This window comes from Gallus gallus, chromosome 5 (genome assembly GCF_016699485.2).
Source record: "Gallus gallus isolate bGalGal1 chromosome 5, bGalGal1.mat.broiler.GRCg7b, whole genome shotgun sequence".
Classification (NCBI taxonomy): domain Eukaryota; kingdom Metazoa; phylum Chordata; class Aves; order Galliformes; family Phasianidae; genus Gallus; species Gallus gallus.
The window spans coordinates 21326663-21353418 of NC_052536.1; the positions used below are offsets into that span (position 1 = coordinate 21326663).

The 26756-nt window shown below is 46.9% G+C and overlaps 2 protein-coding genes and 1 long non-coding RNA gene across 7 annotated transcripts in view; 2 read left to right on the forward strand and 1 right to left on the reverse strand.

Moving 5' to 3' along the window:
- Positions 1-9108, forward strand: part of EXT2 (exostosin glycosyltransferase 2) — a 73560-nt gene extending 64452 nt beyond the window's left edge. The window contains exons 13-14 of one of the 2 annotated variants that reach the window (NM_001305438.3): positions 593-675; positions 6319-9108. In NM_001305438.3, coding sequence (NP_001292367.1) covers positions 593-675; positions 6319-6457 — 222 coding nt within the window. In that variant the 3' untranslated portion in view covers positions 6458-9108. Of the gene's footprint in view, positions 1-592; positions 676-2011; positions 2040-6318 lie in introns of those variants that run through there. The other variant, XM_046941894.1, reaches the window with a different exon arrangement.
- Positions 9109-9658: 550 nt separating this feature from the next.
- LOC121110870 lies at positions 9659-13851 on the forward strand. Its single transcript, XR_005860115.1, has 3 exons — positions 9659-10110; positions 11605-11694; positions 12530-13851. It is a non-coding gene; the product is annotated as an uncharacterized LOC121110870 (long non-coding RNA).
- The window catches only part of ALX4 (ALX homeobox 4), a 29766-nt gene continuing 16512 nt past the window's right edge, over positions 13503-26756 (reverse strand). For 3 of the 4 annotated variants that reach the window (NM_204162.2, NM_001397958.1, NM_001397959.1), the window contains 3 exons: positions 22227-22537; positions 18420-18548; positions 13503-18083 (listed from right to left, as the gene is read on the reverse strand). In NM_204162.2, the coding sequence (NP_989493.1) occupies positions 17760-18083; positions 18420-18548; positions 22227-22537 (764 nt within the window). In that variant the 3' untranslated portion in view covers positions 13503-17759. The remainder of the gene's footprint in view (positions 18084-18419; positions 18549-22226; positions 22538-26756) is intronic. The other variant, XM_046941343.1, reaches the window with a different exon arrangement.

Below are 26756 nucleotides of genomic sequence, written 5' to 3' on the forward strand. Positions count from 1 at the left end.
CCTAGAAAAGTCTTTAGAAGATGAAGTGTGTGTTTTTGCTGAAAAAGTTTTTGAGCTGCACGAGGGCACAGCAGAGTAATTTGGCACCTCTGTGCGATTCGGAGAGCCTTGCAGAGTTTGCCAGTCAGCTATTAACTGGAGTGAGCAAAAGAGCGTCTGTTGGATTAACGTTACGGTGAAGTATGGGAAGCTATATTTCATCGCTGTTATGGCTGCAAGAACAAATGGTGTTTATACAGGGACCTTGGCAGTGAGAAAACAGTCATTAAACAGGAATTAAGGAGCTTGTCATCGCCACTTCTTTTCAGTTACAGAAGGAAAAACCCCTCCAAGCCGTTTTTATTGGGCCCCTGTGAATTTTGCAGTCAGCCAGGCCAGATGGAGCTGAATGGAGGAATGGAGTGGCCTTTTTTTCTTTTTCTTTTCTTTTTTTTTTTTTTTTAGCCCCGACCCCCGCCCCCCCCTCCCCCCCGTTTTGAGACAGCTCGGTTTACACTGCAGGCATGTTCAGAGGTATTGCACTGCTCTCTGTGCAAGGAGATTAATGTCCCCTCTGTTGATATTTGATGGTATCTGGCATGCCTTTGTGCAGGTGACCCCACGAAAGAAGTTCAAATGTCCAGAATGCACAGCAATCGATGGGTTATCACTGGACCAGACACACATGGTGGAAAGGTGAGTGACCACTCTGTTCCTCTGATTGCTTGAATCTTATCCAAAGTTCCATTAAATTAGGATCAAAACCACTTGCTGATTATATTTCTGTAAAGTACTAATTTTGAAAGAATGTCTCCTGGATTTGATCAACATAAGTCATTCCCACAGTGGATAATGTGACACTGCAAAGCGGACTACTGCAGGAAGGAACCTTAGAAAGGGTACTATTTTTAGCAGATTTGCTGTAAAGTGTATTGGATGCGTATGGAATACAGGTTGTTTGCAGTGTTTTCAGTATTGTCACGTTTCTATTTTATCAGAGAATGTAATTGTATCAGCGAACGGTAATGAATATGAGATTGTTTTTTAATCCAGCCAGTTTGCTTGCTTACTGAAGAATGATTGACTAACAGGGATATAAATTGCTAATAATGTTATTTGCATTGTTGTTTGTACATTGTCTTTCTGAATTGCATTGTTTCCATTAATGAAAGGCATTTGCCTGCACAACTGCATGTGGCGTTTTCTAACAATGGCAGTAATATTATATTCATGTTGAGAGAATATATATATTCATTTTGAGAATTTCATTTTGAAATGAAGTGTGTGTTTGCAAAGACACTGAATGCTTAGTGAAATACTGTAAGCTGGATAACTGTAAGAGATCCATTCCTCTCTTTACAGTAAAATGGCTTCCTAACCTTGGCCAAGCACTAAGTTTCCCTGTACAGCAGCTACTAAATACTTGAAATAAGGAAAACATTGCTCATTTTCACAGAGCTTTTTAAGTCGTTGTTTGAAAAGAGCTGAGAATAAATGTTCATTAATTATTATTAGGTGAAATTAACCAGGAGCTGACAAAGGCTTTTCCCCTCAGGCTTCTTAGCCTGTAGGATCTCCTCTGCAAGCTTTGGGGAAAATTATTTGCAGCCATACAATTGGTGGGGGAACTGTGAGCAGGTATCCTGAGCTAGTGACTTGTGCAGGTATCTGGGGACCATGCTACACTTTGTGAAACAAGTAGTTTATTGTGCTTGTCATGGATGTAGAATTGATACATATTGTCCGGTGAACTAATGCAAAACTGGTTAGTAGGCTGGGGGCTTATTTGTAAGAAGGGTATATACATGTATCAGTTTAATGTATAAACACGCATTACGCAGCACATACAGCTACAAACATAGTATGACTGGTTAATAACCAAGCATGATGCCAGGCACTGAAGAGTGTAACTACCACGGTTAGTGCCTAGATATTTGGACTGGATGTATAATAAGGCTAGCTTAATAATAATAATAAATCTAAAAGTCAGTTGTAAGAGGTACCCATGAAGACAGTAAAAATTACTCTGCAGAGAACTCCTTTAGAAAGCGGCTGGAGGCTCTTGAATGTTAGCTGAAAGAAGCACAGGAGGATGTCATTTATCTAGCTGTTCTGTGCTGGCTTGCAGAATGGACTCCCAGAACCCAGGTGAGCTTTCCTATGATCATGCTATTAGCATTACAACAGCATGTAGGAATTTCAGTCACGAAGTAGGTTCTCATTAAGGTTAGCGCTATAAAAACAGAAGATGAAAAAGCAATCTTTTCTCCAGAGTGCATTATGATGCGGGGTAAAGGTCATTTTTCCATGTCTCTAGCAATTCTTATGTTCTCAAAGTAAAGTATCTTTGACAGTTTATCCGGAACATGTTTAAACTGTTGCATTGCTTCTCCACTGTAGTTTCTGACAGTGACAGTAACTGAGATGTAGCTGAAATGTTACACTGACTGCACATCCACATGTTGTATTTGTCCAGTAAAAGGTGCGAATACTGCCATGGAGTCTGGGTGCAGGAGAAAAGCTGGTTGTATACAGTTTATATATTCATGCTTCATTATGAAAATCATAAATTCCAAGCGTACCCACTACACCTAATACTTTTTCATCCCATATTGCTATTATTATCGACCTTCAACTTCTGGAAGTTATTTGAAAATTTGAAAGGTTGTTTTTTTGTTGTTGTTCTTTTTTCTTTCTTTTGTTTTTCTTTCATCTTCTACATTAACTATTCACTTAAAGTGCATAAAAAATGATAGTGACTTCTAGAGCAAATTTCCCTAATAGCTGATTTCCTGGGTAATATTCATATAGAGAAATTAGCTATCTTCTGTTATTAGTTGAGAAGGTAAATGGAAAAGGTATATGTGTCAGGGAATACTTGTCGTATTATGAAACAATAACTTGGTACATTACAATGTTGGATACCCAGAACAACGCCTGGGATATCAGGCAAAGAGCCGTTATCAGCTTCACTTGCAGCTTCCCCAAGTGCTTGGCTCTTGTTTGTCATCATTCACAGATTGTGAGTAGCCTGAGCTAGTTACTTACCCAGATATCCAGGGATCATCCTGCTGTTTGCAAAACAAATGGGTTTTTGTGTCTGAAATAGCACAGAGATGCACAGCAACTGCCCGGTGATCATTTTGTAAGTGAAGAAAGCCTTGAGATTTCAGTTGTGGAGATCTGTCCAGGAAGGTCAGTTCTGTTGAGTGCTTCGACACTCTCAGCAGAGACAAAGGAAAGATGGCAACAGATGAACTTTCTCTCTTTTTTTGATTTAATTTTATTTTTTACTAATACTGATGGATATTTACAGTGAATCATGGGAAAGGCCACACAGCTATTCTTCCTGCTGTGTAATTTCTCTGAAATAAATAAAAGACTTCAGACCACAGGGTTATTGAGCTCCATCATTAAAATACATTCACTAAAGAAAGCTTTGACCAAAGAATCACCTTCTTGCCCTAGGTTGGCATCTACATCAGATTGAAGAAGAAGCTTTAGAAGGATCTCGATCCCTGTACGTACAGGTGCTGTTTAGGTAGCAACAAGTTTTCTGCATTTGGCATCTTTGCACCTGGTTTTCAAAAAATTAAGGACTTTATAAAACGTGGCTTGGATAGTGACTGTGTGTACAGTAAACATAGCAAAGAGTTGAGCTGCTTCGGCAGCAGCAATGAAAGTGGTGTTTTATTTATCGAAACTAGAAACACTTTCCCTCAAGAGGCAAACTGAGCAGATAGTAGTTGACCAAAGAGTGTGGGTGCAGAGTGACCCTCCCCAAGAATATTTGAGTTGCAAAGTAGAGGAAGCTGAGAGACCTTAACAGGTAAGAAGTTGATCCAGTCTGACAAGGACAACAGGACTCCCAGTTCCTCAGTTCACACTATCTTAATTCCTTATTGAGTGCAACTGCACCTTGTCAGCAGAGCAAGGGAAAAATGAATAATTGTGGGAAGAAAAGATGCCTCTGTTAGTATGAATTTGCAGAGCTAACAACACAGCCAAGAAAAACACCTACCCTCCATATAAGACAACATGTTATGTTTTTTTGGCTTCCTGTCTCTGAATGTTTAATGTGCTAGATGTCCTTTCTGTTTTATATTATCTGAAAGTGGCAAATACTTGAGCATTCAAGTGATTTAGTTCAGTGGAGGAGATGAAATTTTTTTGAAAGAGGCAACTTTCCTTCAAACACATGTTGTGGTTTGTGTGTGACATTTATTTCACCCAAAAAAACAGCTTCTACTATTTGAGTTTGATTTTTCCTGAGGACTAACTTTTCTGATTAGAACGTAGTTATTTTACCATTCTTTTATTTTAACAGTTCTTCAACAACCACGTGGTGATTTCTCACTTTCTCATTGGTGAAAGATGTTGTACTGATATGCCTGCTCTTACCATGGCTGAGTTTGGCTGTACAGGGTGTCCATCTTGGTATTTCTCCAAGACCTTAAATTCAATTTTGTTGTGTGACCTCTGGGGGAAGAGAGCAGTTGGGTCTCCACTGTCTAATTGGTTTTATGTTCTGCTCAGAGGATGCTGCTTAGTTCCGCCTGTGACAATGTTGGCTGTGACGTGGACACCTGCCAACCCGGCAGCAGGCTGAGATAACTAATTCATTTCACACAGGCCACCAAGCAGCTGTTACATTACAATGTCTTTCAGTCATTCTTGGCAGAGGCAGATTTGAACCAGTGGAGTAGAAGTAAAAGGCCTTGTATTCCAGAAACCAGTGAGGCGCAGCAGCTGTGCAGGCTTCTCATATGCACATCCATTTCCTAGCCTGTGAAGTCTGGGCTTTCCTGCTAAGAAACAACTTCGATTGCAGTTTGCCACTGCAAGGTTTCCTCTTCCTCTCTGAGCTCCGTTTTGGTTATTTCCTAGTGCAGATTTGAACTGAGAGGTAGAGTAGGAAGACGTGTGAGGACATGAGAAGATAGCAGAAGGGGAAATCTCTGTATTTGTTTGTATTAAATGTTCTATTCAAGTATCACCTATTAAGTCATTTTTTGACTCTCCTCAGGCCAGGAAGAGGATTAAAAATAGCTGTGCAGAGATGTAGCTCTTCAGCAACTTGAACTTTGTGTTTTTCAGTCATTTACTCTAGCTAAGGAGAGAACCATAGAATGGCTGAGAGACTGAGGAATTAATTTTGAAAACCAGTTTTGCTGTCCCATCTACTTCAAAAGAGTGTTTGGAACAGTGTTGAGCAGTCTCCATCACAAAACTGTCACACTCAGTTGGTGTGATTGACTGGGTCTGCTCAGGAAAGTGATCCCGGAGCCATCGTGACCCCCTAACCCTCTGAAGGGGTCGGGAAAGGAGAGCGTTGGTTGCAGAGAGACCTGCTCCAGGACCGCCTGCAGCACGGCAGCCTCTCCAGCTGAGTCAGAGCACTCCTCTCTCTTCATTTCCAAACGGCAGAAGAAGTGTTCTTGTAGTGTTACAGCTTGGGGACTGTCATCATGGTTCTCAGTGTCTGAAACTTTTCAGAGCTGCATTAGGAAGTAAGCAGCTAATGCTAGCTGAGCGCTGACTGAGGTGAGATTAGCCACATTTTCCTTGCCTTGCTGCCACAGGTAGCACGTCTTTCAGTGAAAGAGCTAAAGGAGCACTGTAAGGTTAAACATCTGTTTGCTTGGCTTTTGAAGCACATGGCTGCTCCCTTTCACAGCATTACTGACACCTGAAATTATTAAAACTGGAAGTACTGTCAGCGATCTGATCTCCTTTGTGCTAATGTGACGCCTCACCGCTCAATGTCGTTATTTAGACAAGGAAAATAAGCTAGTTGATTTGGTTTTAATTTTTATTCAGCTTTACCTTTGAGTTACAGTGCAATCAGTGCCACATATAGAACGAGGCATGCTTATTTTTCTGGGAAAGACAGAGCTTCTGAAGAAGAAACTCATTTTCACGGAGGCTTGTTCTTTGCAAAACTCTCGTTATGAGCCAAACCAACCCAATAGTGGCCCTTTAAGAGACATGTTGGCAGTTAATCTGTTCTGGTTTACAGCATGTACATTGCTTGAAGAATGACTGGAATTCTAGGGGGAGGGAAAGGGGAAGCTTTGACCTCCATGTGCACATGTGCTGTTGCCGGCTTCCCCTTGCTCTTCTCTGTGATTAAATGGATAAATCAAAGAACACCAACTTCTCTTCAGTTCTCTCTGCGACGAGGCTCTCTTTTTATTTACTGGTAGCCAACATGGCTAAAATACTTCCAAACACATGAGGGAAGGTTACCGAGTTGTTTTTCTACCAGTTATGTTGGTGTGGGAGCTGGTAACCAGCCTGGTTGTTGTTTCTTAATCACACTGCTTTCCTTTATACCAGATCTGAATGCATCAATAAGTTTGCCTCTGTCTTTGGGACCATGCCTCTGAAAGTGGTGGAGCACCGTGCTGACCCTGTTCTGTATAAAGATGACTTTCCTGAGAAACTGAAGAGCTTTCCCAATATCGGCAGCTTGTGAAGGCAGCTGTGAGACAAACCTGAGCACTGAAAACGCCAGCAGAAGAGGTAGTAAGAAGAATATAAGGCTCTGAAAGGAAAAAAAAATGCTAGAGAGTGGGTTACATCTGAGGGAGATGGCAATTAATGTATTCTGGTGCATTGTCCTCCTTTTATATTGCACTAAGATGTAGTGGAAAGCTGAACAACTCCTTCTCTGTTGCTCATAGAAGACTGAATCTATTGACAAGTCCTGCCAGAAATGTCAAGCAAACACTTCTCCAAAGGAGGCTGTGCACCCGGGAGAATAAAACTGAATTTCTCTCTCTGAGGCATGACTGACTTCTTCAACTGAATGTGCTATGGCCCTCTGGTTTGTAAGCATCCATCCATCTGAAGCAACTGTCTCCATTGTGTAGCTGCTCTTTTGGGAGGAGCTTATTTTCTGGGTGGTTGGTGGACTTCCATCTAGAGCATAATTTTGGGCCTACATACCTACGTAACAAACATTTTTTTCCTTCTTAGTGGGACAAATGTTTATTTTTTTACAAAGTCAACAACAAAAATCAGTATTTTGTTACGTGATTTAAAAAAGCATTTTCTTACTTTTTTAATGCAAATTGAGGCACACAGCAGGATGGTCTTTAATGCAGAGACCTGCAGGATACAATTCCACTTGCTGTAGCCTTCCTTTCTGCATAAATCTCAGGTTTTCTGCTGCATCGATGCCAGAGACTGGGACTCTATGTCAAAACTAGTTGTATTATACAGAGAAATGTGTCTTTCAATCTTACTATATATTTGCTTTTCATTATTCAGCAGAGCAGCCAGGTAACTATTTTACATCATGGCCATATGTTGCAACAGCAGCTTTTATGGAGTTTATATAGGTAAAGGTTTAATGTCTGAATCCTCTTCAGCAAACAGTCTGTTTTAATACTGATTTGTAAACCACTTCAATTTACAGAAATCTCACTTACAGCTTTAATGTGCAGGGATATGTGCATGTACAAGGTACTATTAATGCACATTGTAACCTGCTAGAAAAAAATTGCTGGGTCTTAGTTTATAATTTAAATAGGGAACCCATTGCTGCAGGCTGCCACTGAAACATAGAGCTCTGGAGATCCTTTACCTTTCTTACAAGCCCTGGCAATGTTTCTCAACACTGAAATTAACTCGAATTAGAAAACTAAATTCAGTAAAATTAGAAATAAAATTGCCTGGACTATTGCCTCGTGTCCTTTGATATTAAAGATGATCTCAAGTTGGACTGAGAAAAGAATCTCTTTTCCAGCTCCACAGATAAGATGTCTGTTGCCAGATAAGGGCGATTTAACTGTTTTTTGAAATGTCCATTGCTGCCAGTTACAGGGATAGCCTACTCGATGGGCCATTTTTCCATTCCACTGTGAGCAACCTTATTTCTCAGATTTTGCCAAACCTCAAACAATAGGACAAGTGTTAGGCATCACAGTTCACCCCCTCTCCTAAGCTGGGTAGGCAGCAATGACAGAAACCAAATGAAAGTCAGGCTAGAAACAGGAAACATCTGCTCCTATTTGTCTCACCCCCACTAAGACTTATCTTATTGCCCAACGCAGTGGATATGCTGTGAATGAAAATCATATTGGAACAATAGCTCTGAGGGGATGCTTCACTTCATAACTCCGCTGGGACGTGCCTGTAAACTGTATCGTCCAAATCTCTGGGAATGTTTAATTACTAGTAAATGTTTTTCACTGTAGTCTTTGTTTCATTCCTGACTTGCTGTGAGAGGGATGTTAGGGAGTTAGGGGGATAGCTTTAGCAGTGACAACATCTGCTGCTGCACAGTGGGTATCACAAGATATAGGAATGTCTGTTGTTCTCTGTTTCTCCTTTGCTGTCTTGTGTGTTCATGAAGTTTCTTTCTACATCTTTCTGTTGGTTATGTCCTGGTGTTTGAGCATCAAGAGATACCAGCATATTTCCTCAGAGAAATTTTCTTCAACAGGGTGGCTGTGACAGTGTAGTGGTCACTTGAATTTTAGTCTTCCTTTTGGAGCTGATCTCAGCTTAGCAGTGTAACTGATTTGTTACATCTCCTTTGCACGGAGTTGTGAAGCTGCTGTGTGTGATTTTTGGTTTTTCTTCAGTAATACCAGTATTACACATTTTGCTCGAGGTGTAAAAAGACCTGGAGGATTCCAGCTGGTTGGTCGAATGTTTTTGGGTGGGAACGGCCTAACCAACCCTTCTAAACCGGTCTATGGTCTCAAGTCAGTTAAAAGGCAGCAGGTCTTCGTGTCTGCATCCCAGAGTGTCAGAGTGCATTCTCTGTCCTCAAAATGTTCAGTGACCTGTACCAGTCTTCATTTTTTTTTTGTCTTTTAGCAGTTTACTGTTGCTTTTATAGGGCAGTCTCACTGAAATGGTAGTTTTTCTCTGCTGATGCCATGGAGAAAATTGGGCAATTGACTGAAGACAAAAAAAAAAAGTGTAAAATGACCTACTTCCTCGTTTCATTTATAATTGTTTTGTTGTTCTTGATGCTAAACCTATAAAAGTAAGATGTACTTATATGACTGGAATGGTTTTATTGTTAGTCGTTAAATTAAGATCACTGTTAATTTTCACTGTATATATGTTACCAAAAGAGTTTAATATTGGTATATTAAAAAGTAAATCCAAGGAGCATTTGTTGTATTTCACTTTCAGAGCTGCATTGGTATACGTAAGGAAATATGAATGCGTTTACAAGGGAGAATTGCAGCGCTGGGCTATTTTGCTACATAAGGCTATGTTGAACTTGAATATCCACCATGTATGCCATTAAGACCTGTCGGTATATTGTCTTGCCCATAAGCAGAATGGATGGTTCTTTGATGCAGAAGTTTGCTCTGCACGAATATATCCCAGTCACCTTCTTTGAACAAATCGTTGTTACTCTTATTTTCTGCCAAGATTTGACAGTAGCATTTATCTTAGAGAAATAGGGAACAGACCCTTTCCCTTTTTGTGAAGAGAGACAGCAAATGTTGAAGAATTGTGCTTTTGAGAATAGAGCTTTGGCTGAATCATCATAATGGTGGAATTCAGTGTGGTAGCGGCACTTTGTTCCATCACATTCCATACTGAGCATACTGCAAAAAGGCCTATGAATGATACACCTTCCTACCTGTGCATAGCGAGGGGTATGATGGACCACACCTTGTGCCTTCCCAGTCATGGTAAGTCTTAAGGGTATACTTTTAGCATCACCAGCTCTCCCTGTGGTGTATTGACTCTTTCCTTCCTCACAGCCCCACTGGCTCATTGTAGTATGTGCCAGTTCATGCCCTAACATGCATTGCTCTCTTCTGCCATCTCCTGCTCTTGAATGTCCTGCTGCCCATCTTGCTTCTGGTGGTGCAGTTCAAACGCTAGTTGCTTTACTGCAGCAACTAGTTCTTCCCTGTGTTGAAAGCTCCATAATGAGCGTCTTGTAACTTGCATACTTACAACAGGTAGAGCATGTTTTGATCAGGAAGAATCTGAAAATGGTTAATTAGTACTGCATAAGTCTCCTATCCAGCCCTTTCACTTGGAAGCTACTGTTGTAACAAGACGACAACTCAGAACAAGAAAGAAAAACAAATGGACGGTGCCAAAGAGAGGAGGGATTTTCAATGCCTTAGCCAGAGATAAGACTGAGTGCGTATGAATTTCTTTGTAATTCTTAACAATTCACGTAAAATTTTGCTGGAGCTCCTGTGAAGCACATTCCTTCGTTTGTAAACAAATGTAGCTCCATCTGTGCTGTGCAGGTAGTCCTTGCAGTCATAGAGTCTCTGCCATGTACTCAGAGCAAGGAAAAAGAAAGTTCTGCAAAGCCATTATAGAAGAAGTGTGTGCTGGAAACTGAGATGATCCAATTGCTAACTGTCTTTGAAGAGTTGAGAAGAGCAGAGTAAATACTAGACAGTATTCCACCTATATTGACTACTTCTTTTAACTGTTAGGCCCAGAAAAATTGTTTCTGTCAAATGACCAGAAACCTGACCACAGTTGTCTTTGTGTCTTTCTGTAGCACCTGAAGGTTATCCTGTGAGCAGGTGGTCACTTCATCCCTCTCACAAACCTTGGTATATATGGAGATGTGCATTTGCTTAGCAGAAATATCAGCTAGAAGCCTTTTAGTTTACTGATGAGTTGGGAGTGTTTTGGTTGTATCTCATGCTGTTGTGAGCATGCATAGTGTAAGCTGTTTTTGCGATGCACACCACTGTTGTATGAGCAGAACAACAAATGGAGCATCGCACTCCTCCTGCTTGAGTAAGACCAGTCTCTTACTTAGTGTTGTAGATAAGCAAATGGAGAGAAGCTGTGCTGTACCCATGGCCTTGGGAGGTTGTGTGGGTAAAAATAGTTGAACACCAGTATCCTAAGCCTCTGTTTTAGCAAATTTGCTACACCGTCTGAGGTGTTTGTTTAGAGTTTTGAATAGCTCAATACCAAGGTAGAGAACCACTAGCCTTGACTTTGAGTGTCAGCATGCTTCAGCCTGTCCTGGCTTAAAGGCATTTAGAGACATTCCTGGTGCACTCTGTGTAATTTCAGCCTGATGGAAAAGGCTGTAATGCAGTTCCACCTCTGCTGATCTTCAGGATTCCCCTGTCTGCAGCTTCTCATGGTTGCTTTGAACGTGAGTTATGTTTCCCATTAAAGGATAACAGCGACAATTGATGCAATTAAGTGGAGTGGCATGAAGCTAGCAGAACACAGGGAGTTTTCCGACTGAAAATAGGCAGCACAGCTCAGAGGTTTTCCCTGCAAGGTTGCCTGTTTGCTGTTTTCAGTTGTCTGGAAAAGGATCCAGTAATTCCGCTTCGAATTTCCCTTACTCGTTCCACTTGCCTGTTTTCTTGCCTAAATAGGAAGTGTTCCTGTTCAGTTTAGAATGACAGCTCTACAATAACTGTGGTCTAATATTAATGCAGCTTGGTCATGGTTTCATTAAGTCTATGAACTTGAATCAGTGCTCAGTGCTTGGCTGTGTGAACAAGAGAGATGGCAGTTAAGATGAGCGGGGGGGAGAGGGGCAGAATGAATTATCTACAAAGAGAAATAATATGTGTTGTGACCATTTCTGCAGAATTATAAAAAAATACTATAGAAGAATTATGATATTGTCTGTTGGATTTTTAGCCTAAACATCAGTTGGTGAAGGATTGGACAAAGACAAAAGCTGGACCATTTGACAGGCAGACGTGAAGAGCTTGGGATATACAGAACCATGTAAGTTTTTTCTGGTGTGCAATTGAGATTTGTTGCAGTTAATGTTGCTTTTAAGGATGAATCTTAGCTCTTCTGCCCCCGCCCATGTTCTGTGCAGCAGTGAGAACCTGGAAAGTTAATACCAAAGCTTGGGACTGATGGTAAAGTGCTGCTTATGGATATTCTCCTGCCCAGGGTGAATGCCTCACTCCTATCACTCACCCGCTAGATGAGTCCCTTAGGAATATGGTAGTCCAGAGCAATGCTGCTTCTTGGCTGATGGTCTGGCCATCTGAAAACTTCCTGTGACACCTTTCTTCAGAAGAGAGGGCCGGGTCTCAGCTGCATGCTGCGCACAAATAGTGCTGGGTGCCTACAGCTGAGGGTTGGTGGGGAACGATACCCCATTTGCCACACTTCATACAAAGACAGGGGAAAAGGTTGGAAGCAGAAAGGACCGTGAAATGAGATCCAGGAATTCAGCGAGGCTGCAGCAAAAGGAGCTCATTGCTAACTCAGAGCATCTGTCTTTGCCCTGCGAGTAAGTTACGAACTGACAAGCAGGCGAAAGTGGAAGATCCTTTCACAAATAATAAACACTTGTTTGCCTCAGATTAAATGCAACACCTTTACATGTGGGCTCCATCTGGCCATAAATAGGTGCACCTTGCACGGCTGTTACCTTCCTTGCCGATGAGAAGATTATTGTACATACATCTGCTTAAAGGTTAATAACCCGCTTTTTAAAAAAGGAAGAAAAAAAATGCCAAATCTGTTTAGTTTACAGGAAGAAAGAATTGTTTCTCATTAAAACCGCCTGAACTTTGCCCTGCCTCAAAGTCCTATTTTCCAGCAGGTAAGGAACGCGTTAACCTGGGTGCTGTAGCCGCATCTCCCAGCAAGAAACGTTGCCATGTGTTTTAAACAACTTCTCTAAAGCTAGTGGGAAAATGTAGCTTCAACAAAAGGTGGTGGACTTCTCAGCTGTGGAGGTAACGGGGAGACCTTTTAGTTTTTTGGCAATATTAAGGCCAGGAGCGATTTCTGATGTAAACCCATACAAGCGGGATTTTACTGAAACCGGCTTTATTCTCTCAATAGTCAGAGCTTTGCCAGCATCTGGAGAATCTGTCTTTGAGTGCTTGGGGAGGGAAGGAATTTTTCTTCTGCAAGTGAGAGGAATGGATAAGCTTGCAACAGCACCTGCGTTATCCGTTTCTCTGTGAGATGAAAAACAGCCCTGCTGCAGCTGAACTGAGCTGGTGCTCCCGGCCAGCTGATGGAAAGCTCGGCTGCTCTCAGTGGGTTGCTGGTGTTTGCTGGGTACCTCCTCAGCTCTGCCTGTGCATGGGGCACGTTCTGGTATACATCTGGACGTGGGGGTTCGAGCTTTTACCCGATCTGCTTCTGCCAGTGCTGTGGAATTTTCCCCACATTAGGCTGAGGTAAGAGACGTGGCAACGGGTGTGTGCTGAGAACCTCTGGGGCTGAGAAGAATTCTGCCCTGGGTGGATGGGGAGGCCAAGCCCAGGGGTTCAGCCTGCCCACAGCCCGGCGAGTCCCCATGTGGGCTGGTGGGGACGTGGGGAGGCCGTCGGGATGCTGCCGCACCAGGCTGCGGGCTGCCGGCCGTCTCTTTGTAGGGCAGGGGCAGCGGGCCCGTGAGCTGCCACCTGTTGTTAATCTACCCCCGGCTAATCCATTCTGCACTGTGTCAGCAGTTCAAAAGGGCACTGTTAGTATTTTTTGCCAACTTCAATTAACGTGAGATTTTGGAGGCCCCTCTGATCGCATTTCATCTGTCATGAGTCAGGAACAAAACAGACAGATTCCAGTTGAGAGGAGAGAAGAGAAGGAGTTTATTGCAAACCAAAACAACAACAACAGTGCTTGTACCTCCGTGGCCACGGGGCCTCGGGAGCGGGGGGCCTTCCCAGCAATTGCACCCCTTTAAAAAACTGGAAAAAGAAAAAGTAGTGCCCAGAAATCCCAGCCCTCCCCTCCCCCCAAACAAACAAACGAACAAACAAAAGAAAGGAAGCTGCAAGTGCAATAACTTACTTTGAAAAAAACATGGAAAGGACCAAGCTGCAAGTCTGTTTGTTCTTTTGTTTTTTTTTAATGTTCCACTGTAATGAACTGCTAATACATGGCTGCATAGGCATTAACATTGCATGGCACAAACCTCACGTGGCAATGTTTTAAATGATTTTTTTTTTAATTCTTTTTTTTTTTTTTAATTTCCTGAACTTTTAAAACCTTTTTCGTTTGTTTGAATACGTTCTACCCCAGGCCTTTAAGCTAAAGGAAAAGAAAATGTTTGCGTTTATACAAGGTTACAATATCTTACAACAAAAACAATACTATTGATTGAGGTTTGTTTTCTTTCTTTCTCCCAGTCTCTCTTTCAAACACTGCACACCTAAACCGATATATTATTACACATTGAAAACTGTCCTTCAAAAAATCAGTAGTACAAAAGTCCTAGCTCTACCTACCTACCTAGCGATGGGGGAGTGAGTGGGGCACCAGCAAAGAGCTAGCGGGGTGCCAGGCTGCGCTGGGCTGCCTCCTCGGGCCCAGCAAGGGCTGGGGATGACTTTCAGCCCGATTCCTCCCCCTGTTCCCATTTGGGTTTAATTTCTAATTCGGTCTGTTTGCTTTCTGTTGTGTCAGTCAGTGCAGCAAAATAAACACAGATCTCTGTGTCTGCCTGATTGTTTTTTAAATCCTTTTCCAGGAAACTACCTTTTTGGCTTTTGTTTGTTTGGAGAACGTTTGACAAGGCGCTGCTCTGCTCTGTGCGATGGGACCCGGCCTCCCCACCCTCTGCAGCCAAAGGGCCCCCACATCCCGCTCCCCAGGGGAGTGCTGCAGGGGGTGCCACGCACGTGTGCAGCAGCTCTGCCGCTTCATGCACAGTGGGTGTCCGTGCGGGTGTTTTTACTGCGGTGCCCCTGCCCGTATCTCAGGCCAGCTGTGCTCCAGCACGCACAGCAGGAGATGCTCGGAGGAGTTAAAGGGCTGAGGGGACAGCAACCGGGGGAGCCGTGGGATGTTCACCGCTGGTTTGCAGATGCTGCCAATGCATGCACAGCTGCTCTGAGCACTTGGCAGCAAGCAGCACCCGGCTACCGGTCAGCCCCCATTAGGAACTGTGCTGCTCTCCCTGCTTGCCTTTCCTAGCCCCAAAATCTGGGATGTCTTGTGTGTTTCCAGCCCTGGGTAATGCAAGACAGCCTCCTTTGCTCCCTCTGCAAGGCTGGAAAGGGCATCTTGGGAGCAAGGGAGCTCAGGGTGCTGGGGCTGCTGTGCTGCACCATGCAGGATACAGCACGGCTGGGGGGGGGGAGGTGCGAAACTTGCAGCTTCACAGGCATCTAAATCCCAGCCAGGGAACTGCAACACCATGTATGGACAGGAGTGAAATACTAAAGAAGAAATAAATAGAGAAGAAAGACATAAATAGAATTGAAAAGTATTAAAATAATAATAATAATTCTTATTTAAAAAGGCATCCTTGTGGTAGCTTGAAATTGCAAGAACAGCACTGACCCTGTGACCCTTAAAAATGCAGTAGCTGCAGGTTGGCTAGGTTAAGATATGTATATATATATATATATATATATACACACACATATATTTATGTGTGTATATATATATATATGTATATGTATATATATATATACACACACACACGCATATATATCTAAGTGTGTGTATATATATATATATATTTATACAGCTTTTCTTGTTAATTTAACAACTAGCTTGTTTGTTTTTGTTTTTTTAACTATTAAATTAATTTTAAAAATGTGTGTAACTGCAGATGCACACAGCTGAAGACCTGCCTGCATCGCTGCATGCCCAGGCTGTTGCTGGCAGGACGATGCAGCAGGACGGCAGATGCAGAAGGGCTATGCTGGTGAATGGCAGCAGAGTGGGGCATGGGAGCAGAGCTCTGCACTTGCAGTGCACCCAGCAGCTCAGCACTGGGCACATCTGGCAGTGATTAGGGTTGTCAGAGGCCAATGCATGAGGAGGAGAGGATGCAGCTCTTCATCTCGTGAGCCGTTATGCAGCCTGGGTGAAATCCTGGCCCTGTGAGAGTGGAGGAAGGAACGCCCTTCAGCTTCAGTAGAGTGCAGCAAAGCCCCAGCATGGCCATGGCCACCCAGTGGGACAGCCAGCAGTACTCACGCCCTTGCTGCATCCATCCCATGCACCCTCTCAACCTGCTGCACTGCTGAGTTCTGGGAGGCTGAGCGCCGTGGTGGAAAAGCGCCTTTCCCTCTGCATTGTGGGAAAAGAGCTTTGGGCGAGGAAGTCTGGGGTAAGGTAAATGGTGGTATTCACTGCAATTTAAACGGTAACATTATTGCCAGTGCATGCAGAAGAGAGAGATTAGGGCAGTGATCCAGAGCTATTCGGTAATCGGCATCATTTTTAGCACCTGAAGCACATTTTAGTCTGATAACTCAGCTGAACGTTCAGGCTGGAACGTGAGTCTGGTTTGCTTCTGTGGAAAAGCCCAGGTCATCCGCATAGTCTGCTTGACTGCATGTTGTTGCGAGGTGCACTGAGCCAGGCATCTCGGTGTATTTACAGAGAGACAAGATACAGCACCACGGGTCTTCCCATATTCCAATAAGTATGTGTTACATTTGATCTAGCATTGATGTAATCATCTGTGTTGTGTATGGCAATGTTTAGGCACTGTAGAAATATTTTTATATGGTATGCAGTTCACCTGCATCGTGACATTTGGTTGTAGCCTGTTTGCAGCCCATTACAGGGCCGCTAGATCTCCCTGCACCTTGAGTGGATGGGGTGTGAGGGGATGGCTGTAAGGGGCAAAACCCTGCACTTCTCTTGCTTACCAAGGTGGAACTCAGCATGTGTGCTATGGCTGCTGGTGACCTTTGGTGGGGCAAAAGGAAACTCTGCAATTATCCTTGATGCCATGACACCATTGAATGGCTTGAGAGAGGTTTGGCCTTGTAGAGGAGACTGTACTTAACACAGCTGTGCAAGTGGGAGCATGTGGGGGGAAAACCATGGGTGGGACTTCAGGAGAGAAAACAAGTTTTGGTGTTTCCTTCTCTGTGCTAGGTGAGGGGAGGAGTGGAACATGCAGAGATGGGACCATGCTACTATCCCCACTCCCTAGCTCTCCCCTTCCTCTTGTGGGTAGGTGGTTTTGGGGAAGCAGGGAATGATAGGTTATGTGAGGATGCCCTCATACAGCCCTGGCTCTGTGCTCCACTCAAGCTGTTCCTCTTTGGGGTCCCTGGGGGACCTGAGGGTGGTGACTCCTGGCCCTGTAAAAGACAGGGAACATGTTTTGCTACAGCACAACAGCTACAACTGTAACAGAGCAAACTCCGAGTGCCCATATGGTTGTGACCTTCTGCAAGGTGGCAGTAGGGCCAGGCAGCCATCATTTCATATGCATATCTTGAGCTGGATGGCTGGAGAACCATCAAGGACAGCAGTGTGGTTGCACTGTGCCCACACAAGAGGCCCCTAAGCTCCGTGCTTCACCTCCTGCTGGGTGGAAGGAGGTGGGATAGCACTGCCACCGTTCTGGCCTCGGGTATCCCCTCACCCCGTTCAGCCATGGCTCCCACGAGGCAGGAGCAACCTGAAGAGCGTCTCTTTGCTGGTGCCAGAGTCCCCGTCCTGTCCCCTGCCCAAGGCAGATGGGTTCTGAGGAGGGAAGAGCTGGAGATGCTGGGGGGGCTCTTACTCTCCGGGAAGGCAGATCTGGTGTCAGAAAAAGGCGTGGGGAGGAAAGGCATCCAAGTCCCAGGGGAGGCAGTGGCGATAGCAGAGGACACCCCCAGAGCAGGTGGCAGCAGTGCTGCCCCACAGCCCTGACCCAGTGCCAGGAGGCCAGGACCTCCCACGTCCATGCTGGGCACACGCCACTTACGTTAACACACGTCCTCTATACACCTAGGGTAGCTCAAAGTGCTGCGTTCACATCCCCGAGGAGGCAAGGGCTGGCTGGAGTCCCGGCAGGACGGTCTCCCAGCTTCCCCACTGGCTCTCGTGGTGTGCCGAGGCGCTGGGCGGCAGCCCTGTCATGTCGCCCAGGAGATCGCGGCGCTGTGCTCCTTCGCCTTCATCCGCAGGGCCGCGATGCTGGAGCTCTTGCGGTCCGGCTCGCTGTTCAGCTCGTAGCCGTTGAGGCTGGGGCCAATGCCGGCCGTACCAAAGAGGCCACCCACGTGAGTCTGGCCCACGTGGCCGCCAGTGCTAGAGACACCGAGGAAGTCGGAGACACCACCAGCCGCGTGGGGATGCGCGTGGGGGGACATGCAGGAGGGCACCGGCTCGCAGGGGACAACACAAGCAGGCACAGGGGAGGCGGCTCCATTGTTGCCAATCCAAGAGGGGTTCTGGATCTGTGGGGAAAAAAAAAGCATCGGTACCTGGGGAGGGACAACGCTTTGGACCTTACTGGATGTTCGGAAAACCAAGTGCACGATGGATCTGAAGCCAACAGGGCTTGGTGCCTGCTGCGGTGGCTGTGACCCATTGTGCTCCTTTGAGCTTCAATAGGGCACACAGCTGAACAGCTGCTGTGCGTTTACTGCTCAATGGCACAACCCCACATTCTCCTTCACCCCAAACTGAGGGCAGGGGATGAATCCCAGGAGCAAAGCATGGCTTTGGGGGCTCCAGGAGCAGGGCAGCGATGGACAGACAGGCAGATGGATTTGGGCAGGAGATGTGCTTACTTGGGCATAGTTCTCAGCACGAGTGAGCAGAGGCAACTCGTAGGCAGTGGAGAAGTGGGTCCGGACCTGCTGCATCTGGCCAAACCGCTCCCGCTTGCGCCATTTGGCTCGTCGATTCTGGAACCAGACCTGTGGGGAGAGAGGGGTGCGGGGCTGTGAGCACAGGGCATGGGAGCCCCTGGGGCCAGAAGCTTTGAGCACCCGTGTGTAGAGGAGAAGCCCAGCCTCAGCCCCTGCCCTGCAGCCAGCTCTGCCCCGGGATGACCCAGCTCCCCCATGCTCAGACAAGGAGCAAACACATCTGTGTGTGCTGGTGCCAGGCTGGGACCTGCAGCACTGGGGCTTTCCCCAGGTTCAGTCCTGGCTGTGAAGATGCTGTTGGCTGAGAACTTCTATTTACTACTGAACTCTCAGTCTTCATTAATTGAGGAAAAAAAAGGAAAAGAAAAAAAAAAAAAAAAGGTTTTCAGTGCACCTTTCAGTCTTAGCTCCTGGAAACAAATGCACTCCTATGAGTTGCATGTCCTCTGCTTTGCAGGTCTTGTAGGTCTTCACAGCACTGCTCAGATGCCTTTGGGGCAGCGGAAAGACCAAAACTCTTTTTCTGCTCTTATTTTTACTGGCTTGACATCAGTGTGGATTATTGCACTGTTGTCAGCAGCATTGCTCCTGATTTGCATCAGCATAAGAGAGATCAGAGCCTGGCCCAGTGTCTTCAAAGCCTCTTGAAGCCTGTGAGTCAGGGAAACACATCAATCATGAGCTGCTTTGAAGGCACCGAGTGATGCATGCGATCACCAGGGGCTGGGGTGTGCAGGTCACGCCAGCGCATGAAAGGAGCAGGCCCGGAGCTTCTTGCTTCTGCTTCAAGTTTTGCACCGTGACCGGGGCTGGGGGGCTGGCACCTCACTGCACTGATAGCATGGAAACAGGAGCCCCTCTGGGCTGCTCTTGTACTCAGTGAGCCGGACAAGGGGCACGGTGCGGCTTTCAGAGTAGAACAGCTTTTGCAGCGTCAGCTCAGCTAGAAACTAGTCCAGGAAGAAACCAGCACAAGGATTTGTGCTTTCTGAGGATTTCCTATGGGTGCAATTTCCACCCCGTAAGGATTTCCAGAGGGTGCAGTTCAGCAGAACAGTCCTAATATCACCCCAGCTGAGAGCGCTGCACATGCAGAGCATCCTGCGGGAGCACACTGGTGCCCCAGGCATCCGTCCGTCTGCTTTTCCTCTGCCTCCTCTTGGCACAGCTGCCCCAGCCCAGCTGCAGGCCAGTCCCAGGGCTGGCCAGGATCGTGCCGCTTTGATCTGCGGGCTCACAGCCAGTGGTGCTGACCCAGCTCCTCCCGGGGCGGCGGGGCCCTGCTGTGCACAGCGGGTGCCTGCAGGTAGGCAGCACGGCGCAGGCTGCGCACGGTGCTGGGGCTGACATATGCCCAGCACATGTGGCCAGATCCCTCCTGGCAAGTACTCACCTGCACTGCCCTGCTTGGGACTGACCCCAGCATCAGCGTTTTCGTGTTGGATGGGGCCAGCAGTGGTCATGCAAAGTGGTTTAAAGTGGACCCAAAGTGCAAGCCAGGAGGCTGAGGCAAAATATCCGCAGTTGCGTGAGGCTGAAGGGCACCTGCAGATGAGGTGCTGGGGGCCCAGGGCACAGAGATACTCCCTGCTCTCTGTGCCCCACTGCTGCTTGTGATCAACTGCTCCAGTTGTACCACCCTTAAAAGCTATCGTTTCTCTTTGAGATCAAATAATTTTCAGGCTGCTTGCTATCTTCTTGCAGAATTTCCCGTCTTCCTTGAATTCAGAAGGTACCAAAAGAGGAAATCTAGACAAAAAAAACTGAGAAAGCACCAAGCGTGCATGTTCTGTTCATTGCCTGTCATCTTCAGCTGAGATACAGCTGCACCAGGGGGTGCAGTGGTTGGAGTTATGTCTGTGAATGGGGACGGGGTGCTTGCAAGAGTGCTCCTGTTGCCCTGCGCCTTGGTGTGAACGAGTGGGGAGGGAGTGTGGGCCAATGTCACGGATCTGACTCCTGCAGACAGTGCTTTGATAAGCCCCGATGTATCCAATCAGTCCTATAAAAATCTACAGAACAGAAAGTGTTTCTTGTCTCCATAAACATGCGGCCATATGCTGATACCTCAAGCCATATGCACGCACTCTGACATGCCGTGGAGGCAGCAAGGCTGAAATGAAATGCACTGCTCCCCCCACTGCCCAGCTGGCGCTGCCACGTGGGTGCCCATTGGGGTGCTGGGGCCACAGCACCACTGAGTGCCTGAGACTGCCCCGGGGCTGCCCATCACTTCAGTCCTAACTCCAAGTGAAAGATTAAAGTGAGCTCCCCTCCTTTCTATCCGATTTTCCCCTTTCAGTGGCCATTATCCCCACTTCTGTCCCTTCCTGCCTCTGCTGTTTGTCCATCTGTTTGTCTCCAGGCCCATCCCAATGCTGATGGCCAGGCCGTGCACCCTCTCGCCAGAGATGGCCAGCAGCCCTTTGCTTTCCAGCCTGCAAGAACAGAGACAGAATTCATCCTTGAGCACTGAAACTGGACACCATTTTATCAGTGGCCTGGAATGGGAAATTGGAGCCTGGGATGAGAGAACTGAATAACTTGAGCTTGTTTTCATTTCATGTTTAATTTCCTGCAGGCTTAGCTCAGTCTTTCCGCTCCTTCCACCAGCCTCCCAGGGTTTTATGGGGGAAAAGGGATCAAGATATATTACTTCTTGCTTTGCTTTTCTTCTTTTCTTTTTTTTTCCCTCCTCCAAGGTGGTGATTTCGCTACAGCCGACTTTGACATTTCCCTCTTACTTTCAAGCCCCCGCTGCATCACAGGGGCACCACTGAAAAGATCTCATTAGCAGTCCCAGCAATCAAGAGTGCCGGCTCTGAAGGGGGGTAGAGGAGGCATTGCATTCCTCAGGCACGAAGCCCCCCTGTCATCTCATCCTGCCCCATCCCTTATGCTCCCAGGGCTCTGAATGGTGCTGCTGGGGAGGGACAGCACTGCCTGGATACAGAGGAAAGCCAGGTGTGGGGACACCGCTTGGTGCTCAGCCACCCCTGCCCACAGAACCAGCAGGAGCCTCTTTGCTTTCTGCTGAGACACAGCCACAGCTGATACAAAGAGAAACAGCTGTAGGGAAGAGCATGGAGCCCTGCAGACTGGTCTGGACAAGCAGGTGAGAAAAGTCCTGCAGCTAGGAATGAACCTAGAATTAATGTGCAGGGACAAACATAGGAATGCTGGCCTAGCTGCTTTGTTTGTGACAAATGCTAGTAGGGTTCAGAGCTGAAAGCAAGGAGGGTTCCTGGTATGAGAAGTATAACCAGATGCCTTCCCACTCCAGATATTCCTGATGCCAATGTGAGTTGGAGAAGTGGTGGTCCAATGAACGCTTGAATACAGGAGTCACAGAGTTACTAGATGACAAAATGATATCCTAGCTTCCCAGCAGCCTTAGGTGATCATCAAAACATGAGTTATAGGTGTCTGCTCTGAGCAGTGGTTCTCTGTTTTGCAAATGCTAAGCTCTGACAAGCCTTTAGGTTAATATTGATTCAAGGGAAAGAGCAGCAGTACCTAAACTCTCTTGCGTTGGGGTTTGGACACCCAGGTTAGCAGCGGGGACCTGACACCTTTCTGGTGGCAGCTGTGAGACCACACCTCAGCCACTCATCTCTCCTGACCCTCTGATGCAGAGGGATTCACCTGCCCTGTTGCCCCTTCAGCTCAAAGACAGGGGGCTCAAGGCTCACCCACCCTTAGCCCAGCCCAAGGCATCCCTGTTACCTGTACTCGGGCCTCGGTGAGGTCTGTCCTCATGGCTAGCTGCTCCCTGGCATAGACATCTGGGTAGTGGGTCTTCTGGAAGACCTTCTCCAGCTCCTCCAGCTGGTAGCTGGTGAAGGTGGTGCGGTTCCTCCGTTTTTTGCCCTTGTTGCTCTCCGAGTCCGCCTTGTCCATGGGGCTGGGGAGGTCCGTGCTGGCCCTGTCCTGAGGGACTTTCACTCCAGCCTCCTTCACGCTGAGGTAGCTGCTGTCCATGCCCGAGGGGTCGGCGTTGGGCTGCAAGTCAGCCTCTCCCAAGCTGCTCTCCTTACCTGTTAGGTGTGGAGAGAGAAGAAAATGAATGTAAACCTTACGGCCGATTGATTGTTTGGACTGAGAGCTCCAGCAGTGGGAAAAGCCTTCAATAGAAACAGATAGTGATGGGGAGGAGGCACAGGGAAAAGGCTTGGGACTGGGCACAAGGGCTGCTGCTCTATGGGCATGTGTTCCCATCCTGGCTGCCCCCCAGGCAACCCCACAGCCTGCTGAGAGGACTCATGCTGCCCTTGGCAAAGGGATGCCCATCACCACACTAATGTAGGTCACCTGCAGGAAGCCCCAGCCTGGTACAGGATGGAGAAATGCAACAGGCCTTGAGCCTCCACCCACATCTCCTGCAGGTTCTAGATAGAAAGGCTACAGGAATACTTTCTGCCCAAACCCTCCTTACTAATGAAGAACACAACACCTGGCTTGTCTTTTTGAATTTCATATTAGCTTGCTTGTAAATGTGTCCAGGATCCGCCTTTCTGGGAAATAACTCCACCATCTGATGGTCTCCCTATGAGGAGCTTTCCCTTGGGAGACTTCTGCAGTGTCATCTCCAGGGTCATTTACCCACACATTTGCCAAAGTCTCTGGAAGTCCACCCCCCCCCCTTTTTTTTTTTTCCAGCATTCATCCTCAGTCACAACTTTGTTCAGCCTAATTCATCACTTATGTGTAGCTTTGCTGTTTGGTGAACAGCTCAGCCGTGGCTTCATAGCAAAAGCATGAAGTGGGTGGATTTGTGAGGAGGTCTGCACTCACCTTCACAGCTGAAGGACTGAGTCGATGTAATTTGGCTGAAATGGAAAGGTTGTAGTGTGGCTCCTGCTCTTGGGCATAAACGCAGGAAGGCACAAAGCTGAGTGTGGGATGACAAGACATGAAAGGGCTTTGAGAAAGCAATTGCCTAATTAGTTCAGAGAAGTGGCCAGGACTGGGATTGATGCTGGAGGTGTGGGAGCTATTTGCCTCTACCACTCTACTGCATTTTCAGAAGGATTTATTGCTGTTCTCTCAGACTCTTGAGGAGCTCAAACAAGCTTCATGTTGTCTATCATCTCAGTGCTTTGGTTCGGTTCTTAGGAGGATTCATCACCCTGGGCACTGAGTATATCAGTCACATGCTATACCAATGATACTTACTAGTTCACAGAATTGCACAATCATTAAGGCCTGAAAAGACCGCTAAGATCACCAAGTCCAACCATCAGCCCATCCCCACTGTGCCCTCTAACAACATCCCTCAGTGCCACGTCTGTTTCTTGAGCACTTCCAGGTGACTCCAGCACCTCCCTGAGCAGCCTGTTGCAATGCCTCACTTCTCTTTCTGAAAAGATTTTCTTAACATCCAACCTCAACCTTCCCTGGCACAACTTGAAGTCATTATCTCTCATCCTATCACTGTTGCATTATTACCTTCATTTCTTTTCTTTTTAATTTAGGATCTCATGAAGCTGGGTGCGTTTCCATCCTTCATGCTGGCTGTCTCCAGCGCTCCCCAAGAGCCCTGCAGCAGGAATGCAGGCCCTGAGGCCATCCCCTGGTGGCTCCCCAGTACTTCTCCTCACCTCCAGTGCTCAGCCACTGGCTGTCCACAGGCAGAAGATGGGCTAGAGGTGGCCCACAGGGATGGCATGCCTCTCCCTTTGCTCCACATCCAGAGGAGCAACTGCCATTGCCTGGGAACAGGATGCCTGACCTCAAACCAGTCATGCTAAATGCTGAAATGAAACAAATTGCATACATCTGCATATGGATATGTCCAGACTTCCTGTAACTGGAGATGGCCTCAAAGTTACAATGCAAAGTTTGGGGTGTCTGTTTCTAATCAAATCTGAAGAGACCTTGAGTTATGTATTATGAAGATCTCCATGACAAGGAGGTAATGTGAGCATCGCTACACCCTTACAAGCCTGACAGGACGGCTCAGTGCCTCCTTTGCTGCTCTTGGTTCCTTCCTCACCCTCACTGTGGTGGAAGGAGATTTGCTGGCCTCTCTCAGTACCTCATCTGCCTGCTATACCACCAGCACTGCCATGCCTGATTCACCCCACAAGAGGTACCAGCAGGCAGCATGGGACAGCCAGGTTTGTCTATCTCCAGCATTGTGCTGCTCTGCCATAGTTTCTTCCTGGATCCCTGCATGAGGGGAAATGCCTTTTTGGTGCCAGCACATCTTTTTGTGGGACCTCGGCTGGGAGAACACCTTGCACACTGTGTGCTTGGGCACTGAGGTGGCCAGGTGACCCTGCAGTGATCCCTGTATGTCCCTTGATCCCTCCCCATAGGGAACAGGCTTCTAGCCACGCTGTGGGTTCACAGCACGTATCTGGGTTGTTCCTAACTGACTGTTTTGGAAAGATGAGGACGTAAAGTCTTCTCTGTGTACAAACTTAACGTTGAAATTTAACTTGAAGTGAATTCAGCTTGGCACATCCACATAGCAGGGGAGAGCAGGGCGTCTCCAACACACACACACACACACACACAAGCATTGGGCTCAGCTCAAAGCAATTTCTCCCTTCACACAGCATCTGCTGTGATTCCCCTGAGCAAAGGCAGATCCTACAGAAACAGCACAGCACCCCACAAGGCTGCGAGACAGCTACAGGGTCAGCACAACTCATGAACACTGCTGACACGGGGATGTTTCCCCAGTGCACTGTGTTGGCAGCATGTGGTTTGATGCTTCAGTAGCAGCCCTGAAGTTCAGGCCTGGTGTGGGCAGCACTGGCTGCATCTCTTACCAAGAAGGAGCTGCAGCACCACCCAGCCTGCACACCCTGAGGACCCCATCAGCAGCAGCAACCCTACGGCCCTGGAACCTTCCTCCACCTGTGGTAAAGCTGTTCTGCTGCTTTTCCAGGTTGGCTGTTACAGCCTTCCGCCTCCTGTGTGCCACTGCAGCCCAGAAAGCAGCACAGGGCAATCATTTAAAAAATATTCACATACAAGGAGCAGCTGGGCTCCTTTATTCATTCATTAAAAGGAAAGAATCTTGAGGTTTATTCCCATCCAGGGAGCAAGCACTCTGAGATCTACAGATAGAAAGATGGATTCAAAGATGGAGAGAAGATGCAGAATTTTGTGTCTGGCTCTGGAATCACTGATTTTATTAGCAGAGAGCAGATCATCAACCAAACCTCCACACTGGGTCACAGGTGTAGCATTAAGCATTATTCCTCTCCTGAATGCAGGAGGTGGGAGCCTGTATGAGGCACCATCACTACGACAGCGGCATTGCCATTGCTGCAGAGTGGGAACTGATTGGAATGCCTCCATTCCTATTCCAGATAAGGATGATCACAGCTCCTTGTGCCCAGCCTACCTGCGGGTCCCTGGAGCCTGCATGAAGCTGAGCAGTCCTCATGTATACACCCACCTATCACACAGGCCAGAGCCTGCTCTGGCAGCTGGGAAGGCTTGCATGTGAGCACAGTGCTTTATTCCCTGAGCAGGTGAATTTGCACCTCACTCAGCATCAGCTCAGCAGATGAGAGAGCTCAGCATCAGCTCTGAGAGTGCACCACACGCCACTTGCTCCTCTGCCACGGTATTTAAAGCACACTAACAAAACTGGCTTTTACAGAAACAAAGCTATTCTGCCAATTCTGAATGGAAGCTGTGGCTGGAGCAAAAAGGCACAGTTTATGCCCCAAATCCTTCTGTGAGGCACATGCATTTGAAGAGCAGGAAAGAGCTGACCAGCAAATTTCGAAGGTACAGAAATGGTTCTGCTGCCATTGCAGCTCTCCTACTGGCTGCCAGAATGCAGCACAGGAAAAGAACTGGAGCAAGAGAATGCACAGCCATTGCCCCTGCTGGGACCACATGAAACTGCTGGGCTGCATGCCAGCTGCTTCACCTCTTATGGTGAAAGGAGATGAAGGTTTGTGCCAGATACTGGAGCTGGGAATCTTGCTTCTCCCTGATGAGCCCATGTATTCACATTGATCAGACTCTCGTCCCTAGCATGGGGATGTCTACAGTGATAGTAGTGACAACACAGTGCCCTGGGGAATGCTGCTCTGCCTTGCCAGGGGCAGGCAGGATGGCTTTTCAAGTGGAAGTGGAGGGAGGTGGTGACAGTCAACACTGTGTGGTGCTGGGCAGCCAGACCCCAGGTGATCCCACAGAGACAGCTCAGTGCTTAGGATGGCAATGGCTGTCAATCACAGAATCATAATGGTTGGAAAAGACCACTAGGATCACCTAGTCCAACCA